The 22,364-nt window shown below is 37.7% G+C and overlaps 1 protein-coding gene across 3 annotated transcripts in view; it reads right to left on the bottom strand.

Moving 5' to 3' along the window:
• The window catches only part of tmem131l (transmembrane 131 like), a 67,948-nt gene that overhangs the window by 39,231 nt on the left and 6,353 nt on the right, over positions 1 to 22,364 (bottom strand). For 2 of the 3 annotated variants that reach the window (XM_044114728.1, XM_044114727.1), the window contains exons 3-4: positions 10,161 to 10,204; positions 2,765 to 2,836 (exon numbers count right to left, since the gene is read on the bottom strand). In XM_044114728.1, the coding sequence (XP_043970663.1) occupies positions 2,765 to 2,836; positions 10,161 to 10,204 (116 nt within the window). Of the gene's footprint in view, positions 1 to 2,764; positions 2,837 to 2,934; positions 3,079 to 10,160; positions 10,205 to 22,364 lie in introns of those variants that run through there. The other variant, XM_044114729.1, reaches the window with a different exon arrangement.

Below are 22,364 nucleotides of genomic sequence, written 5' to 3'. Positions count from 1 at the left end.
AGAATTCTGACTTTTTCTGTGGCCCTAATCCTCTTCCTAGATAATTACTTATTAAACTAAGCTTTTAATAATCAAAGTTTTCCTCCTTGGTAGCTAAATTTTTATTGTATCTTTTGGATAATCATACTTTTTTCCATGCGTGTTCGTGGCATAACATTTCGTAATTGGTAAATGTGCGGCAAAAATTTGTGGTGGTAGAGGGCCACAATGGGTTAAATTCAGGGAATGTTTTCTGTCTGACGCGAGTTTCCAACCAACTCCAGGTTACTTTGTTCAATCAATGATCGGTTTATTTTTAGATTTTCTTGCTTTGAACGTTGAGACAAGGACTGAGACACAGACTGAATAGGTCAATAATGCAGAAGAACTAACATAATTTTCTGACCGCTGACGTAAAACGGTCAACAGAAATCATGACGACCCCGCGCACCCAACTTCATATACACACATAAACCAGTGCGCCAGTAACCTGCCATTCATACCTGGTGACTGTCATGCCCACCGCGACACACCCACCACCTAAGTGTCAAAGTCACGTGCTCACCTGTCACGTATTTAATTCATATGGCTCTTACAACTGGTATGCTAATGCTGTTCATAATTAAAAACTGTAGGGTTTGAATGACTGGTAGAATGTTCTTGTCAAGATTTGAGCGTCTTGAATTGTAGTTTTTAAACTAGAGCAGATTAAAGACTCTCAAGGTTGTAAAAAATTGGGTGGGCTAGCCCATTAACCATTTATTAAATCAGAAGCTACATTCAGAAGCCAAGGTTAGCTTTGAATACAAAACAATGGTAGAATATAAGCTCTGTGAAGGCATCTATCATGATGAAATTAATTACACTTGTATTAATTGCCGATTTAGATGAGTGTTTAAAGTGTGCAGGACAGAGAGAACTTCCAGGTCAGACCACTTGTCAAAAATGAAATCATGAAAAATCTAAACTGATTTTTTCATTTCCATTTTGTGCACTAAGTGGGAAATCGGATAACAAGCAGGGCCAGGTCCGTGTATTTTCAGGTAGTTCATTTTTGTTTGAAATAAAAAATGAAAATAAATAAATTAAGAAATAGACTCGTTTTTTTTTTATTTTGGTTTTTTTTTTTTACCAAAATTGGAAATTTTGTGCGCAAAAGCAAAATGGAAAAAAAGGATAATGAGTGCTCAATTTCAATTTTCATGATTTTATTTTTGGCAAGCAGTCTGACCCAGAGGTTCTCTCTCTGCCCCGCACACTTTGTTTTTGGACACTCGTCTACAGCGACATGCAATTAAATTTTTTAATAGATTTTTAATGAACAAAAAAAACGAGTCCATTTTTGTGTTTTCATTTTTCATTTCAAACAAAAAAATTAACTGCCTGAAAATATACGAACCCAAGTAGTATCATTTAGTGTACAAAACAAAAATGGAAAAACAAACCATCAATTTCGATTTTTGTGATGTCACTTTTAACAACTGGTCTGACCCAGAAGTTCTTTCTGTCCAGCTTACACAGGGTATCACACATAAACATTATACAGTCTGCAGACAGACCATCTTGATGATTTCACGCTGTATATTGTAGTATTTTCTACCCACCACAAATCAGTTTATATAATGCTCCTATGAGAAACAAATAATAGTGGACGTATGGTTAAACGAGAAAATTGGTTACCCTGACTTTTAGCCAATTTATTTATTTTGAAAGGGCAGAGCACAGGGCGTTACTTCCCACTCTAGCCTGCTGCCATGCCTCCCATAGACATTTGTCTTTGATACCTGCTTCATCTCCAGACCTGGGCAAGATGGCCTCTATTGCATTACATCAGCAGCGGGCGGTAAATAGAAGTGAGTACACTATTAATTTGTGACAAAAAGTAATTTTAAGATGTTTTTGGGCTAGAAAGTAGCCATCACAAGTTCATCTATGCAATTATTTTATGCAAAATTAGTCTTATTTGAAATATGCTCCAGAGTTTTTGGACCAGTGTAGCTCCACTAATGGGGCCAGGCGGCTCCAGGCTCAGCGGGCAGGTGGAGTATGCCTTTTTTGCTGTCCGTTATCTGTTCATAGTGGCTAAAAGTGTGATATGAACTGTTTGATGTTTTTTTATATGTGCTGTTTGATAAGTGTATCAAAATATAATATTCTTCTCTAGAGAGTTTGAAACTTCTGAAAATATTATTTTCAGAATATCTTAAGATAATATCCACCACAGTGTTTTCTTCCAATACTAATATTCCCTTCCACCAAATTGTTTTAGTTTGTAAATTTATATTAAGAAAAATATTTGTGTGTGAGAAATAAGCACTTCCCTTCGATTGGCTTCTTACGTGCTGTGTAAACTTTTTAAATTATTATTTACTTTTTATTGTTTAAGGCAGGCGGCTCTTCAGGAGAGGCCTCAGCTCCAGGTTTGGATGCAGCTTTCCAAAATCTCCCAGTGATCCTCTTTCTCCTCCTGACATCATCTTCTTCACTGTCTCCTCATCTTTTATATACTTATATTATAGGAAAATTTCTTTCCGTATTATTACTCTATTTACTTTACATCTGAGATAAATATTTCCCAAATAAAGTCTATTTTTATAACTAGTTGTAGTTCTCTTTAAGAAGGAGGGGCCCTGATTTCCGAATCTACAATTCTGCTGGATGTGATTTCATAATCTCCATTAGGGATCAATTTTATGAGGGTAGATATGATTGCATTTGTTGAAGCTTGGATATCTTGTCATGTCTCCAGGAACTGTACCTATAGCTCAGCGAAAGCATCACTTACTGTGTCCCAAAATCCAACACTGGGGGCTGAATATGCAGAGGCATCCCATTCTCTTGCGTATATGGAGAGGAACTGTTCAAAGAAAACACACACAAAAAGTGTTAAACATAAAGTATTTATGGTTAGCTTTAAGAATCAGTTTCACATTTGAAAGAGACCAAGTAACTCACATTTGACCTGCCACTGATGTGTCTCTGAGCAATGCAGGTAGTCATAGAACTGAGTTAGTTAGCAGGTCTAAATGTTAGCTCTGTGTTACTAGCTTTTCCTTGGAGAATTACCCTGGACAGCTCACTAGTTCATCACATGACAACCTAGATACACAAAGGACAAACAACCACTCACTCCTAAACAATTTAGACAGACACAATCAATTGCTATTGTAAAGGATTGTGTAATTTTGTAATTTTTATGTTGGCAAACAATAAAATGACAATGATGATTGCAGCTCAAGTTAAGTTAAAGGTATGACAGATTTCCCCCAGTGAGTCACAAGGCTGGCAGGCCAACAGGCTTTGCTTGCCCACTGCCAGGCTAAGTGTTGCCTTCTTAACAGTTTAAACAGGCTTTTCTTATACCCCATTAACTCAGGACTGCGCTCCACTTTGCTGCGTACTTTACTGGAGGATTGGAGTCCTTTCTGAAAAAAAGGGACCGCACACCAATCACACTGTTGCCAGCCTACCATGCCATCGTGACTGCATCTCTTAGGTTTTCCACCTCGTCAACTTTCACTCAAACTAGGTTAACACTGAGAGTGTCGTGACAATACGAACAAAAATTTAATGTGGTGTTGGCTCTGTATCTGTGTTGAAACTTGATGAAGTTTGCATGAATCAGGAATAAAACTGGTTATTTTAGTACTTATTGTTATTTATTAAAGTTTTGAGAACTTAAGGAAAGTTTCCCTCACAAAGATTTATAGAGCTTATCAACATCTAATATTTAGTTAATATTAGAGGATAACTGGGCATTCCCCTGTTCAATCCCAAATTTTTTCCTGCAAAATAAGTGAATGCATTTCAGTCCTTGGACCTCCCTAACACATGATATTTTACATGTTGGTTGTGTTAGTGAAAATGTAGGTTTTGTACTCGGCAACAATTGTTGCTGGTCGGAAACTGCATAGTTTAAATTACACAAATCTGGCATATTTATACATATAAAAACATTTTAAAAAATTATGACATGCATAACCTATTATAACAAAGAATGGTTACAAGAATGTTTGGAAATATTTTAGATACACAAAGATTCAATGCTGCACCCTGCAGATGTCATTGTCTCAATGCGCCGAGTGACCTTTGACCTCATTTGGTCGTTTCATCAATGAGGCGAAGTCAGTTGAAAATGTTAGTATGAACAAATCTCAATCTGGGACTACTCTCTCCCTGTTTCACTAGACCAAACACTACACCTTAGCCCTGTCCTAAAGTAGTTTCAGACGTGGCATCATCTTGTAGTGGTCAGTCAGTGCATAGGCCACATTTTGTGTAAAGGATCACCTTTTGGGGGGGTGAAACAGGGAAGAGTTTCAACTGTGGGAATGACAGTGATGTAGAAGACATCATTTTGATGTTTCTTCAGGTCTAGAAGATCTAAAATATCTTATAGTTTTAAATTGTTTGGGAACAGCAAGGCACATAGAATAAACAACAAAACTATGGACACTTAGCATAGTGCTGTCTATGTATTATGCTAGCGGCAACAACGGACCTTACCAAGCACCGCCCACAACCGACCCACGACTGCAAGTCTCACAAACAAAGCCTCGCAGCGCGTTGTTTCTATGTAAACATGACTTGATTAGTGCATCATTTCTACCGGATTTTCACAATATATCAGCTACTGCAATGGACAGAGGAACTAACAAGTTCATGTCATCATCTGGGAGGACATTACTGGTTTCTCAGTCACAAGCTGGTTGCAAACCTGAGGCCAGCAGGTGTCAGTCAGTTATGGTAGATTTGAAATTTGGTTTGACGACCTCAATGTGAGAAGCTACAGACTGATAGGAGGAACCTAAAAGCTCTGTAAAGGTAAAGGCAAATCTTCTGAAGCTGGGATATAACCCATTTAATTTCACATAATTATTGCGGTAGAAGCCGTTTGTTTATTAAAATTTTATGAAATATATTTGTTCTATGTGATGTTTCTTGTGAATGACGTATACTCACAAAGGAATGAGGTAATTAGTCCAACGTTTAGAAACTACAGCGGCTGTAATGAGCCACAGCAAAGGTAAACAAAGGTAAAATAACCCGAACAGGTGATCAACTCAAAACCACTCTCACCTTTTTACTCTCACTCTCTCTCTTTGTAGTTTAAGCACACTCTAACCCTAACTGCCTGCGCCCCACAAGACAAGCAAAGATTACGTTAAAAACAAAACATTCAGTCCGTTATGATATCAAGTGTCCAGGCTTGATATTTATTTCCCGATTATTAATCAGCGCTTCCCTGAACACAGCGATGGTTGATTGACTAGCTGTACTTGGTGCTAGAGTGGCTAACACGAGTAACAGTTTATTCCAAAGCCTTTTCTGCCGAAATAAAATCTTTAGTGTATGTCAGATACAGTACACATTGCATATTGGGCTGTTTAGCTAACATATAAAATTATATAGTTATACATATATATATATATATATATATATATATATATATATATATATATATATATATATATATATAGTTTAGCAGACAGGCTTCAAGGTGTAGAAGTTGTATCAGTACTGCTATTATGCTGTACTTAGCTAACAGGAAGCTTGTGTTTGTGAGACGGACACGCACGTGACCAAGTAGAATGGGCATCAGCCAATGAAAAGCGGCCCTTGTGGTATGGTCCATTGTTGCCATGCTTACCGTTTTCACTCTTAGGATCAAAAGATGAATGAAGGGATACAATTTTCTTTATATATCAGTAGAAAACACTTGAAAGAACATATGTTAAAAATATTATATTTACATTTGTTTATTTAGATATTTTCCTGACTTTCTCTTGTATACGTTTGTGATGGACATTTACCTCCAGTGTCACAAGCAGGAAGTAAAAAGGTCTGGTCATGTGACCTTTCACACTAGATACATGAAATTGATATTGCTTAGAGCAGACCTGTTATTATTTTATTTTAGAACTTCAATTAACTGCCAAAAGTCAAAACAATTGTTCTAGAGCTTCCAGAAGTTAGGAAAAATGTCTGGCAACAATTGTTGCCAGTGGGATTAACTGGGATAATTATCTAGCCTCAGTTTATTCTTATTTTATGTAATGACATTTGCCATTTTTTTGCCCTTCATATTGGTAACATTTTAATAATCTGTATGTCTGGTACTTGTGTATTTCATGTCATTGAGCACTTATGTGAACACACAATGAAGAGGGCAGCTGAAGACGAACACATGAAAGCGGAAATTCAATGGTTTACGCTTTCCCTCTTTATACAGCCCAATAAACCAATCAACATGACACTCTGATCAGGAACTACATAATAAAACTAGAACAGTTTTATTCCTCTATCACTGTGCATCTCCTAAACCAACTGGCTGGTTTCTACAGCCAGTTGAAAGTCGCTTCAGAAACACAGCTGAAAGAAGTTCAATGCATTCTTTGCAGAGAGTTAAAGATAAGTTTCATAATCCTCACAAATCTAGTGCAAAATGAAGAACAAAGCAAAAGTTTAAATGCAACTAAATCAGCAAATTTTATATTAACACTCGTGTGCTCATCAATAAAAAAGGAAATTACCAGATGAAGCATAATTTACTGTAGAAAATAAACAAAAACTATAATAAAACTAAACACAAAGGACAGTGGGAATTTGCATTGATCAACCTGTGTTTTTCTTCTTTTTTTTTCTCCCCTCCAGGCTGTCTTTTGTGGGCTCTAGTGTCCCTTATATGAAAGTAAGCTGACAGAAAAGTGAGAAGAAAAGGGGGGAAGACATGAGATAAATGTCGCTGGGTCTGGGAATCTAACCCGCAACGGCCGCCTCGAGGACTCAAGGCTTCCAAACGTGGGTCGCGCTATCCCCTATGCCATCGCAGCACACCCCTGTGTTTTTCTTCTCAAGCAGTTACAGTGAAGACAACAGTTACTGCTATTTTTCTTATACCCTCTACCACAGCTTCCTGCTCTACAGTAGGGTCAGCTATAGATGCAGGACTACAGTAGAGGAAGTGACTGACATGATGTTGAAGCCACTCTGCAGCTTTTCAGTTTGAGGCTGCAAGCACTAAACCCTTGGTTCAGATAAACCACCTCTCCACCATCAGCATGCAGATGAAACCAAGTGTACACATACACAGGACATGCATTTGGGAGGAGAAAGCATGCGGTTTGTGGAATTGGTATTGCAAAGTTAAGAAGGGTTACACAAGTCTACCACATTGGCCCTAATGAATACTGGTTTTTAATTCTATAAATTCCTGTTTTGCTCCTTTTCTCAAGTTTACATTTGGGTGTGAAGGTATCAAAATATATTGGCCGAGTTCATTCAGCCTCATTAACATTTTTCTGTCAGCCATATTTAAATTTTCATTCTAGTTCATGCTAAACATAAGTTTAACTTTTATAATTGAAAGATTTTTACTATTTTTTTAAACATCTCCACTTCATATTAAAATAATATATTTAAAACTATTTGCATTAGACCCTCTGAAAACCAAAAGCCCCTGCAACAACATAAGACTGCAAAATGTTCAGCAGTGAAATAAAATAAGTAAAGAGAAATGTCTTTAAAGGTTCAAGGTTGTAGTGTTGTCAAACAAACAAGAGGGAACAGTCCGCAAATGTGTTGGTGAAGAATGCTAACGTTGTCTATCTAGAACTGTAAATGCTTGTTAATTCTTAACTTGTCAAGCCGTATAACTTCAAATACCACTCCTCAGAGGGAAAAACTGGGTAGATAAGCAATAAGTGGTCAGATGTGAAAGAAAAGTGATGCTGTATCCTCTTGCAAAGCTTCACTGGGTGTTAGTAAAGAAAATAAAGCATCCAGAGCCGTCTCAATAACTATTCAATAACCATTCATTAATTTAGTCACAAAACTCTCAAGAGGTGGTGAAACACAGCAAACGTGGAAGAATGGGGCTCTGGGCAAATGAATCCAAAATGTTTTGCTCTGGCCTACATGGAAAACCCGGTGTGTCACTGAAGGGATTAAAGCTTTGTTAAGACCCCTAATACACCATTACCATTGTGAAACCTGGTGGAGACACTACCAATGTTTTTCTTCAGCAGGGATATGGACGATGACTGGATTTGGCAGAAAGGTGGATGAAGCCAAACACTGGTAAGAATGGCCCAGTCAAAGTCTTGAACTACAAATTGTAATACAGTATCAACCAAATATATTGAAGTTTGTTGTTGGTGCTCCAGAAAATGAGAAAAAGTTTGAGGAGAATGAAAAGTTTTGTAAAAAAAAACTCTAAGCGATGGAAACTATTACTGTACAGTAATTCATAAAACTGATAATTGTAAATATCTAAACTCAGTGTACTTAGTTCTGTTAAGTACTTCAAAGTTGTCTTGCTGGTCCTACTTTACATGGGAGTAACTCAGCATATTCCCTTTAAAAGGAAAACCCTCCCATCCTACCAACAAGTGTTGCTCTGTACTCCAGCACACCAGTTCTGTCCACTGCTCGGTACAAAAATAACTTGTGTTTGGTACCATTTGATCCCTGGGATGCAAGACAAACAACATTGGTGGTAGCAGTGACCTTAACGGTGCCACAGGGGATAAGTTAGGAGAAAAGTGTAGGCCAGCCATTAGTCACACAAATGTTTGCATATGAAAACACAACAGGCCAAAATCAAGTCTAAAATAACTGTTTTTCAAATGACTATACATCAAAAAAGTGAAAAACAGTCACACACACATGGAAATAAGATCAGGCATTTTGAGGCCTATCACAAATGGAAATGCCATTAACCTCTCTATGTGCTTCCTGATTAGCTCTTTTGGCTGGGAGAGGGTGATGGCAGGCCTGGTCAGTGGCTGATAACCCACACATGAGAGGCCTCACAGCACACAACTCTGTCTGGCTTTAGATTAAGATACAGAGCAATGCACCTGGAATTAAAACCAGCCATATTCTCACTCTGTTCAGCTGATGCACATAAAACCACATACACCTTATCATCTAAGCTGAAAAGTTGTCAGACAACCACACTTTTAGAAGTACTAACCTTTGTGTACATTTTTCCTTTTACAAAAAAGTATCAGTAAAGGCTGAACATTAATCTTATTCATTTACCGTGATTGTTACTACTGCAGATGTGACAAATGAAAAAATCCATAAAAATGATCAGTTCTAAAGCAGCCCACGCAGAGTGTAATGTCAGGGTAAAACTTTACATAACCACTTCCTCTATGCAAAAGGCAGTATGCATTAGTTTTTTACTCTTCACCTCTTTTCTAATCTTCCTGGAAACACAAAGAGAAAAGACTGAAATATCTAGAATCAACAACCAGACATTTTGATGGCTCCATAGTGTTTCCAACCTTTCACTGTGACAACCACTTACAAGACAAGCTGTTTATATTCTGATTATAACATCTATTTTCTGAGGAAGCAAAAACACCAGAGACAGAACTTCTCCATTTTTTTTCTATTTTTTCAGAGTTCTAAAATTAGTCAGGAATTTGGTTCGTGTCTATGGAACGCACTCCTCCAAACTCTCTCTGTCACACACCCCCTCTCTTACTAACATAAACAACAGCCTGTTTGTGGGGGAGGTATTCTAAAGGACCTCTTACATAGGCCTAATAACTGTTTACACATTGTTTTTTCTTCCTTTAAGAACAAACAAAAAGTCTCCTCATCTCCCCACAAATACTATATTCTTCTCAATTTTTGCATTTCTAATCTGTAGAAAATTAAGCTACACTGAACTCTTAACTGGACTGCACTCAAAAACTGGTCTCCACTTCATGTACATAGCTAAGTAACTTCTATTTTACTGTCATTCCTACAGTAAATATATTTATATTTATATTTGTATTTTATATTGTATTTTATTTATTCTGGAGTAACCAAATAACATTGAAACCTCAAAACATTGTTCTGAGCCGTATGCAACAAAATTTTGTTCTGTATACACCCTGTGCATACAAAATGACAATAAAGTCAGTCTAAGTCTAAGTATAATTCACCGTCTCTCCACTGACACAAATTCTTGACTTCAGACAATTAAGAATGAATTGATACTGATGCAATTTGTTTCATTCAAGCATGCAAGAAAACTTCTCAAGAGCCTCGTCTATTTTTTCATAAGTTCAACTCAGTTATGGAAACCAGGGTTGCATCTAAGTACCTTCTGTCCATAATTCATCTGAAAGACTTTTTTTTTTAAAAAAGCAGAAATTGCATGATGTTGGAGGAGCTCTCACCTGTCTTCCAGAGGAAGACCATCTCTTCTTCGCTCCTCCACCACCTGCAAATAAAAGGAAAACAAGACATCATTTAGTAAGGTCAACAATGTGAAAAATGCATTTTCTATCACAGTTTGATCATAGAAACAGGTCAGTTGGGATATTTGTGCATTGCCTCATGTCTGCCATACATTTTGCAAGCATCGACATTGTACACGGGATAGAAAAACAAGTGTCTCTGACATTAACTCTGTTTTCAAAATGCACATGCAGCTAAAATTAATGCATCCAGCATTGATAATCAAATCATAGGGACAACCGTAGGAGATTTAGAAAATCAGGCATAGATACTACTCCTGATAGTATCAGCTAAACTCCTGTACTCCAGTCTGAACATGTCTTGTGAAAAGCTTCCCAAACAAATATATATATATATATATATATATATATATATATATATATATATATATATATATGTTATATATACAAAAATGTATCAGTAAAGGCTGTATATATATGTTTCAATAGCTGAAACCAAATACCTACACCGGAAAAACAGACACAACTGTTTTTTTAATTGCTTGACATAGGTCAGCGCGATATTAAGAAAACTATTGTGATGAAGACATAAAGAAAATCTAAAGGCACAATTTGGTGTGAGATTTATTTTTATAGTTAATAAAATAACTAAGACCCAATAATAATAAAATAAGACCCAACTACAATTGAATGAATTTAATCAAGACGAGGGTTGTTGTAAACTAACATTTTAGTAATCGAGTAATCTATAAATGATTCTTACGATTAATCGAATAATTAAAGATCAAATAAAACATTGGTAAATCTAACATAACAGCAGTATTACTATTGCATATCAACGTCAGTCCTATTTTTCACAGTTGAGTATCCCTAACAATAACTTTTTTGTAATTTAGGAAATTAACCTGTTACAATAATAGCTCACATTCTAAGTTAACCTGAAGAAAAGTTATACAAAAATCTGAAATTATATTCAATTCAATAATAAAGAGGCAGGCTCACAAATACGCTTAGAAAAAATGTCTATACTCCAGCTTTTGGTTTATGTATCCATCATCAGTGAGTTTAGCAGATTAACTCTCACCTTGCTCAAACATTTATAGCTTTTGTGTTCATGTTAGGGACAAGATTTGACACCTTCGTCTGTCACACTCAGAAACATCTACCAGCTATGTGCCACCATGACGTTCTCCGCCACCCATTTGTTGAGGCCGAGATGATATGAAATACATTATCCAGTTCGTCAGTACAGCTACACTTACGTTAATCATCTAATGTGTAGGCGCCCGCAGGGTTCAGTCTATCCGCTCAGCTGTATAAATACACTTGCAGCGCTCTTCTCCACTGTTCGTTCTGAACCACCACCAGGCAGGAGAAAAGCTGCTGTACTCCAGGCATTGTGCCAGTCATTTTAAGGATGATTATTGGTCCCACAAAAAAATGACAAAAACCCGGACATTATCCTGAATCAATAAAAGTTGAGGCCGAACTTGAAAACTGGATGTTAAACTTGACACTGGATGTTATGCTGCTAACACTTAGCTTTCGTCGCAAATAATAACCCGGCCGGACACAGTGTATTAGATAATAAAACATAAATTTGTAACATAACCACTATGTTTGTTTTTTTTCTTCTGAATAAATACATTAAAAAGTAAATGTATCAAACTGTCGTGTAGAACAGTTGCTGTGATTTCATTGTCAAAAATTATTCCAAATTTCCACTTTTTATAACTGATTTGGTGAATCATGATGTTGACAGGTGTGTGAAATTAGTGATTAAAAAGGGGTGTGTGTGCGTCGGTGCGAAGAGGCGCAACCTGAGAGGAAGACGTTCACCGTTAGATCTGTGCAGCGCGAGTTTTGACTTTATTGATCATTTAAAACTAGTAAAAATCAAAGAAAAGACGTAAAACAGCGATCAAAGTTCGCCCCAGCGCCGCAGATCGTATCTTAGGAACTGGATCGGAGTTTGCATCCAGGAAACGTCGTCCGGTGCAAGAGGATCGGACGGCCACCGAGGGGAAAGAAAAGCGTTCCAGGTGAGATCTGGACTTTACTTTTCTTTTAGGGGACTTTTGGTAGTACCACTTTTTTCTTATCTTTTTTGGGAGGATTTTTGACATTTGGATTTTTCATTTTGGATCGGGACTTTGGATTACAACGGGGAAATACTTCCAGGACTTTGTTTATTTTTCGAGGATATGGAACTCCTTTGTGGACATCAATCTTTTTGAAAAAAGAACGGGAAATTTTGAACTTTTAATTATTTAGTTTTTTTTGCTGATACAAACCAAGTGATCTAAATCTACCATAATTATTTTTTGAGGGATTTTGGTTATTGATCTATTTAACAAGATAACTTATTATTTCTTAATATTGTAATTCTTTTTGAATAAATAATTGATGCTAAAAATCAACAAATTTCTTATTGAGTGGTTGGATATTTATTTTTATCAAATTAATGGTGTAGCATGTTTTACCTGATTCCTGTGACAGATTCCCCCTTGAGTGTGTTATGAGTTCAGCTTTATGCTGGATTTTACAAACTAACAAAGTTCCGAGGCAGATAAATTTTCCTTGAGAAATTTTAATAATTGAGGTACTCTAATCACTCAAGGAATTGTTTCAGCCTTAATCCAGACCACAATAAGTAACTAAAAACCTTAAGAAAAATGTTTTCATTATTTTAGAGTCAAGAGCATTCATTATTGGGCTGAAAGTTTATAGAAAATTGTGCAATGGCGATAATGTTAGTAAATATTGCGTTGATTCCCTCAATTGAGTGTCTTCTTTCCTCTCCTTCTCACCTGTGCTTCCATCGTCTGCTTACCTTTAAAATTTTGGGCAATGTCATTAGTAGTGGTGTGGCGATCAATCGATCAGTGATCATAATTGGTCAATTTCTGTGAAAAAGCATATAATCTGTGATTGCCAATCACTGTCTCTTGTTGCTGATCAAAAAAACCGATCACTTGTGTCTCATACATCAGTGGTCCCCAACCTTTTTAGTGCAGCGGACCGGTCAACCCTTCGTAAATTTCCTGCGGACCTGGGGGGGACATATTTAATTATTTCTTGCGCAGCCCAATTGGTCCACGGAACCGGTACCAGTCCGCGGCCCGGTGGTTGGGGACCACTGACATACATCGCAGCCTGCAGTGGCCCTGTGTGCAGTATATCTCCCACTCTCCTTCCGAATCGACAGGCACGCAGCCGCAAATCTTAAGCAATGCTGTGTGTAACTTTAATACTTTAAGAGTGAATGGGAAAGTTAGTATGTTGCGACAAAAAAAATGTCTTAGGTGTAAGGCAAGTCAAAACGCACCACCACAACAAATTTAAAATGATATTTATCTATAGAGAGGCTAAATGCAGGCAAAACATCCAGAGCGATCAGATAGCAGGTAAAGCAGTAGATAATTGCAAACACTTATCTGGATGTGTATGTTGGTCAGAAAGCTAAGCAAATAACACAAAAAATAATTGAAGTCATCAACCTAGATGACCAGCAAAAAATAATTGAAGTCATCAACCTAGATGACCCAGCGGTGAAAGATGCTGGGATCTACTCTTGCTGTTGGACCGCTGCTATGTCCTACTAGGGAGTAATATGACAGAAGTATAGACTGGAGCTCCACCGGACAATGTTCTCTCACATCAAACATCTCCTTCAAGCTGCAGCATTTAACTTTAAAAAACAAGTTTTTACATATCAAATAAACCTTCGGTATCTCCTAATCTGAGACAAAGAATATGTGAAAAAAATTAAATAAAAAAAGAATTGCTCACTCGGCAACAACCAATCAGAACCAGCACAAAGTAGCTAGCACTAGTTGTGGTCTCAGGCAGTTTCCTTTTATACATACATTATTTGATATAGGCAGTGTTGTGAGATTTGTCTGTCTGCATTATTTAGGCTATAATTTAGCTTTACTGTTAAATATTGTATTACTTTCAGTCATCCTTTAGACTGAATATGTATTGCATTGTGTTGCAAGTATTTTTGAATGTTTTTGTCTAAATTAGACTATTTTATGATTCCATTTTGTTGGATCATATAGTGGCATTTATATTTAAAGTGAAAAATTAACACTCAATCCATGTGATGAGTGTCGGTGATCAGCCCTCATGCTGATCAGCTTCAGAATCGTCAGAAAACAACATGATCAGAGCACTATTTATCTGTGTTCAGTAAGGGTGTGATGAGATGTGAAACTCAATACAAGACAGTACACAATATTGAGTTTACAAGAATGAGACTGGACAAGATTTAGGTATTACTTTAAAGAAAGCAACATGGGTTAATTTTATGCAGAATACAGGATAAAAGGAACTTAATTCTCAATTTTTCCACCAAAATCTCAAACTCATGTCTTTTTTGTGGCTTCTTGAAATTCATCAGACCTTAGGTAGTGCTTCAACGAGGCAATGTTTGAAGTACATTTACCACTTTCCAGTTGCTATTGATAGTGCGTGTGCTGGGATTGTGATGAAATTCAATATTCCCCTAGACATCCAGCCAAGTTGATGTGTGGGTTGAGTTTTTTGGTTAACTGAACGAAAATACACAGAATGTACTTCACTGCCTCGTTTAAGCACTGTCCTAAGGTCTGGATAAGTATAGCTGATTCTGCAGCACATTGGTATTTTAAGGTTGTCAAAGTCAAGCTAGCATAACTGACCTACTTTCTGCTACCTCTCTATTTTCATATTAATTAAAACTTTAAAATTGAATTTGCTTGATATATAAAACTGGTCTGAACAGCTCACCATGCATTATAGCATTCTGCTGGGGTTTCTCCATTACATATAGTACCAGAATAGAGCTGGGCACTGACTATCAACACCCTCTTGACCTGAACAAGTTTAAATGAGATTGAAAACACAACTTCAGTGTGTGGGACGTTTTGGACATTCATTGTGACCAGCAGCGTCTCTGCAGCAGAGCTCACACCCATAGGTGATGACTTCTTTCTGACTGACCAAGTGACACTTTACTTTGTTTCCACATTACCCAATAGAACCAGTTTGGCTTGCTTAGCACCTCAACTGAGCCAGAACCAGACTAAGCCACAAATCAAGGGAAAAATTCCCAATATTATTCAGCAAATTTTTTAAAAGCTTGATTCTTCCACTTAACTTCATGGGACACCAGAAGAAGTGCTGCAGTGCCTGAAGTTTTGTCCGGCTGTAGGATGGTGTTTACAGCAGAGTGTACAGGAGGATCAGTTGTTCAGCTGTCTGACTCTGTTCTGATCACTCGTTCCCATACACTTATAAACTTTCTCTTTCAGGCTGAATACAGAAGTGATTCCATGGAAATAGAACAAGGACGGCTGAATAAGCTGATCCAGAGTGCGGCGCTAGCTTTAACTTGTTGCGACAAATATTTACAAGCCACCATCTTCATAATTCAGGATTGTTTGGAAATCCATGAAAACTTAAAAGCCCATTAATGTTTGGAAGACAACAACATTCATGGTATTGTTTTATTTGCTTCTGAAATACAACTTTGTCTTTTCTAGCTGTCATGGTAACTCAAAGCGGAAGGAAGAAACCCGCATTTCACTCATGCGGATATGATTCATGTACATGCACGTACATGCATTTAGGTGTGGGCGATGTATTGTGATATTTTCTATTTATGATAGTTAAAATATATCGCAACTAGGACTTCCATATTTTTAAAAATCACAGATTTGACGCAAGTGCGGGATATAAAATAAACTTAAAGGTGGGCCAAAATGCCCAAGTTTAAATCAAAGAGCACTTTGCAGTCTCGACAGTCAATGTTAAGAGAGGAAGAATCGAACGAAGAAGATATGGCTAACCACTCAGGCATGGATGCATCACTAGCAGCTAACGATTTAGCTAACGAGACAGCTAACCTACAAACTATTCTCGAAGAACTAAGAGAATCACGTCGAGAAAATGGTGAGGGCTTCTGAGAGGTTAAAGAGGAAATAAAAAATGTAAACAATAGACTGGATGAGGCAGAAACGCACATCTCGGAGGCGGAGAACAGGATTCAGCAGCTCAAAGAGGTAGCTCTGAAGCTAAGTAAAGTGCAGGACGAACTCTAGGCTAAGCTAGTGGAATTCGAGGGGAGATCAAGACGGGATAACTTGAGGCTCCATGGCATTGCGGAAGGCTCTGAAGATAGCTCACCATCTTTATCAGCTTTCATAAAGAATCCACTCAGAGAGAAACTGGACATTCCGACATCGCTCGACTTGAATACTGAGAGAGCTCACCGCTCTCTGGGATCCAGAGCTCCACCTGAAGCCCCCCCACGTTCAATAATAGTTAAGTTTGCCACATCCAAGGTCAAAGACGAAATATTAAAACAAGCCTGGCAAAAGAAAGGCTTCATGCTGGAAGAACAAACAAAAAAGGAAAAAATGGAACACTAAATATTGGAGGTAGGATAACCACAGGAAGGGGTATGTCGTATGGACCAATGTAATAAACTGAATGGATGTTAGTATATGTCTATACCACCTTTGTAAATAGAGGAGATACACATCCTCCTTGTTGTTCCTTAATAAAAATTTACATGTTACAAAACTATTGCCACAAAAGGTTGTACCACAAATATATTTCCCCCCTAATGAAACTATCCTTTTACATGCCGTTTATAGCCGCGCTGCTGCGGTAGAACTAGTCCGTTAAAGTGAAACCTGAAGACGTAGGTATAATTCATTTAGTGCTATGAAATGGGAAAAATAACTCAAAAAACTACTCATTCCTTTTTTCTCTTGCTCTCGTTACGCTAAACGTAGACTCGTTGCCATAGCAACTATGCAACTTTATGTATCAGGATTCAGCACCAAAAACACTCAAACATTGTCCCCACATAGAACAGAACATTTTAGTTCAGTTTATTACAGTTTTGGGTTTTTAAGCTTGATGTGTATTTTGCAATTATTAAGTGATCGCTGTGGTAGATTAGCCATCGCTCCTATTAGCTAAGCTAACAGAGCGGTGGTTGATTAGCTAATTTAAACACCTGCTTTACTAATGATCTATCAGTCTGTGTTTAGGTTGATTTTTTTTTATTTTTGAGCTGAACCAAAGCACACCTTATTCCACAGTACATCTATTTCTTACTTTTGTCAAAGGGAAGCAAGCAACTGACCCACTTCCCTCTCCCTTGCAAATTTTTTTATTAATTAAACATTTGGGTTTGGAAATAAGCAGAGACTCATAATAAATCCCAGAATTTGTCCGTCATTAAGGTAGTTTTAATCAGTCTCTCCCTGTCCATCATTTCCCGGATGATCCGTCCCGCTGTGTCTTTGTTGATGTCAAGTTAGTATATTACCTCTGAATGACGTCGAGCTTCACGTTAAGCTCCAGAAAACGGCAAACAACGAGACCAATATGAACAGCGAAATAAACGTGAAAACAACCACGAATAAACGTGTCTGTAGTTGCCAATAGTTATAATGGCAAGTTAGCACCGTTATAATTATTAATATTATGGTAAGTGTCACAAATCTGTGCAACCATCTGAGCTGTGGAGTTGCAGGAGGAGCTCTGTGCCTTTGACATCAAACGCAGGGCCGTAACGCAGAATCTGGAGGCTGGGGGGAGGGGGGGCTTTAAAATCCTTAGAGTTTTCCAGACAACAGTGGACCACACAAATTACTCAAGTTTTTTATTTTTTGTACTGTTTTTTCTACAATTTCCTCTTCAGTTCAACCTTATCAGTGGAGACACATTGTTGATGTTACCATTATAAAATAGCTGACAATTAAGAATTGGCAAAGCTCAATGTTATTTTCACAGGAGGCGGAGCGTTGTTGTTAACAGTTGCTGAAAGTAACTAAAAAGTTACTTTTAATGTAACTTAGTTACTTTCCAAGTCAAGTAGTCAGTAATATAACTAAGTTACTTTTTCAAGGAGTAATCAGTAGTCCGATTAAAGTTACTTTTTCAAAGTAACTATGCCATCACTGGTTTTGGCCAGAGCGGGGCTGAAGGTGAAGTTTTTACAACTGAACTGTGACATGGAGCTCATGTCACAGTTCGGGGGTTGGAGGGGGCGCAGCAGGCATTGTGCTCCTTGGAGGGGGGCTCACCCTTTCATACTTTGAAAACCCCTGACCTACGTGATACAGAACACACAGCTGAGAACCAGCAGCACCGGTGTAGAAAACACCAATGTCATACTCCGTTTACCACAACTTGTGTTAATTGATAGAGATGGTCACGCTATTCATTGTTAAATATGACACTCAACAATATCAACAATTTCACAAACCTCAGTGGTTTGAGTAACAGAACATATCCAGTTGCTTAAATTGATATTGCGTCATACTTTCTGAACATATAAAGTGCATCATCTGCATTTTTTTTAAACACTGCATACATTCTTTTGTTAATCTACTAAAATGTACGAAACAAATGTTTTTTAAACAATGTTTTTTCCTTCTTGCAATTTTCAGCACTTTCTCTTGATAAAGAGTCCTACAGAAAATGCTGTTCTCACCCCTCACCTAGCACCAAACGTCAGATGATGCCCTCGTGACAGATTATCTGTAAACACTAAGCTGCCACTATGTGTATTCTCTGTGCTCCATAATTACATAATCATCACGAATGTCTACAGCAAAAATGATAAGAAAAAGGCTGCAAGCATCAGAGAAAAAAAAAAATCTTTTACGAGAAATGCACAAAACAAACTGGGTGCGCAGGAAACTAAAACAGCAAAGAAGCCTTTAAACCGACTTACAATACATTGTTATCTTACATTACATAAACTATTCAGTGCACAATTAAATAATCAACAGCAGAGCGTGGTCCTTCCCTGTGGTTTCTTTAGGAGTCAGAGCCAGAAATTCACTTTTTGAAACATGGGGAATGTGTACACTTTAGGAGATGGGGGTTCAAGGTCATGTTTTACTAGGCCTGTCGCGATAACAAATTTTGCTGAGCGATTAATTGTCTCAAAATTATTGCGATAAACTATAATATTGTTTGAAGACCATTTTAAACTGATGAGTACATCAGTAATGACATAACAATCCAAGCGATATCCTGCAAAAATAGATACATTTAGGTCTGTCACGATAGCAAATTTTGCTGAACGATAAATTGTCTCAAAAAACTATTGCGATAGACGATAATATTGTTTGAAGACCTTTTTACACTGATTTAATGGAAATGACATAATAATGCATGCGATTTCCTGCCAAAGATAGATACACTTTATTTTCAAAAGAACACCCAACACTGGAACTGATAAACAAAATAAACAAAACAACCAAAAATAAAAATAAAATTGATTCTCAGTCTCCATTAACAAAAATGTACTTGAATAAAAACGAAATAACATAAAGCCAAAGTGTAAATAAATACTGCATTCAACCAAAAGAGTGCAGATTATAATGTCTGTTGCCCTTCAGTAATCATTAGTTTTAAATAGAGAAGATGGAACATCGACTACCTGATGCAATAGTTCACACTACACGTTAGTTCACACCTACATTTTCCCCTTACACAACCTTAGAACCTTGATCGTACTAAGATCGTCACTTGTGATCATCCTGTAGTGCACATATGTCAGAGTCAAGGCCCGCGGGCCACATCCGGCCCGCGAGAAGATTTTTTACGGCCCTTGGGATGATCTTGATTTATTATTAGAACCGGCCCGCAGACCGCAGCAAGCCGGCACCCCGTCTGAAAAAAAATATCTTCCTTATTTGAACTGTAAGTAGTTCTTTAAATGTTCTGTGAGATGATGTACTTACCCATGTATCCATAACAACCGGAACTTTCAATATCCACCAAGTTATTGCCGAAATATACCGTCTATTAAACGAGTGCCCCCCGGATTAATTACACTTTCTGCAGCTGCAGCTGCGAAGTTACCGTATTAACCCGATACTTGCTGGAAAGTGCAACGTCTCCCCTTTCAGAAACCGTTGGAATTTTTCCACTTAGCGCTACGTGTGGCGGAATTACGGTACTGCAAATTTAGATGTGTCGCTGGCGACACGTCCGGTCTAGAAGGGTTATTAGCACAGCAGTCGTCAGCATAACTGTAAAATTAACTTTCAGATACCCATCAAAAATGGCAAAAGGAAGGTGGACACTGAGTTTAATATTTGTTTTCACTGCATGTTACTTCTCCTTGATGAAAGTGTTGTTTTTGATTAATAGATTTTTGCACTTTATTTTATTGTATTTCAATCCAATTATATTTTAAAAATATTTCAGTTGTGTCTGTTGAAAATTAAAGATTACTGACAGAGCCATAAGAGAATATTGCTTTATTTATCTGATCATATTGCAATATATTTGTTAGGTTTTCAGTAGGTTCAATTAGGTTCACTAGACTATATGCGTCATTTAAAAAAATTTCAATGAACATTCGATCAGTCCGGCCCTCGGCTTGTACCTAAATTTTTTATTTGGCCCTCCGTCCATTTGACTTTGACACCCCTGCTGTAGTGTGTGTGGTGTGTTACGGTAGATCGTTGTGGCCCCTCCGATCTAAATCAGGGTTTTTCCCGACTGGGAGCTTAACGCAGCCTGTTGAATGTGACAGGTAGTCAATCAGAAAGCGCGGATTCTGCTCGTGCTTTCTGAGGGGAAATTACAGAGGGGAATCCCAAACAGCTGACACGTGCAACCCGAAGTCCAGCAGACATTGGAGATGATATGTGGAAACAACATTAACGGTTATAAAACATTTCGTACAAAGAATATAGAAATGACGACGGGAGGAGTTGGAGCGAAATCGCTAAGTTGATGAACCCGGTACTTGACATAAATAGGTTATAATGATTTTCATTCAGTCAGGACGTTACACTGACACTAGAGTCACATGCGTTGCAGGTAGATTGTAGTAAAGCATTGATTAATGCCTGGTTTTAAAATTAGTTAACTGAACTTGTAGCCAGTATGTTGTGCCCACTGTTGGACACCACATGGCAGAATCGAACCCGATCGAACCGTTATACCTAGGATTTCTGTTTCCACAAGACAGTTATGGCAACCCACAGTTTCATGTTGTGCATTTTGGAATTGTGCATTACTTTTTGCTTTTTTTGGAATTACTGGGAAATGGAAGAGTAGATTCTGCTGCAAAAGATAAAACCACAGTCCCTTAACCTAAGCCCCTGATGTTGTACAGTTTTCCTACTGTACAACCTCTCCACTGTTCTTTAAGTCTTATAGGCTGTGAAAGCTGCACACCCCTTTGCGCTGACTGGATGATGGTGAAGAAGAACCATGGAGAACACTGGTGACTTGGCAAGGAACCTTCCAAGGCCTTATCATGACTCGGGTTGCTGAAGGAGCCAGATGAATCCACACAAGCCAGTGCATAGAAGTTCCTGATCAAGGAGATGACCTCAAACCCAACTACAACCAACATGATTGCAGCAAGAGAGTGCGTAGTAAAAACTTCACTCCAACGGTGTATTCAAGTGTTAGAAACCTCTGACACTAAAGGAAGAAGACTTCCGGAAAACATCCCTTTTGACCCCTGCCAGATTCCAAGAAGAAATGTAAGCAGGAGTTCATTTGCAAGGCCTACACAAGGTTCATCAGCATCATCGTCCTTCAATGAGGGTGGTGGATGCTGCTGCTATTGTTCCTGCTAGAGACATGCTCCAATTTCAATGAAACAAAGACACTTGCATTTCTGAGAATGGAAAACAAATTGCTAGTAGCTTTCTTCCATGGTTTTAAACAGTGGCGGAGCTAGACTTTTTTTAAGGGGTGGCCAAATTTGATTTCTGTAGCTAGCTAAAATAATACTGAATTAAAAATAGATTAATTAAATGAATTAATATAACTAGTTAGGTTATAATTCAAAGCTTTCATATGACATAGCCTACTTACATTTCAGTCATAAAATTTAACAATGGTTTTTCACATATTCTCACCACACACATTTCAAGCAAGAGCTGGGAGATAAATCCTGGCCAAATGAATAAAACATTACAGGGCAGCATGTGCACTAAAACATGTTAAAAAAATCTGTCTAAAACACGATCTATCAGCACTAGCATGGCTAATATAATAAACGAGGCACTACGGAGCGGTGCACAACCTTTTTTTTTTCTTTTTAGAAATGTATGACAAGTGCCGCCTCTCATTAGGAAGGTAACTCAGCGGTTACCGCTGAGCGGTAAAATGTTGTAAATACCTGCAAAACCCCTCAAC

This window comes from Gambusia affinis, linkage group LG04 (assembly GCF_019740435.1).
Source record: "Gambusia affinis linkage group LG04, SWU_Gaff_1.0, whole genome shotgun sequence".
Taxonomy (NCBI): domain Eukaryota; kingdom Metazoa; phylum Chordata; class Actinopteri; order Cyprinodontiformes; family Poeciliidae; genus Gambusia; species Gambusia affinis.
The sequence above is the reverse complement of the archived record's forward strand: the minus strand, read 5'-3'. Positions and strand labels throughout refer to the sequence as shown.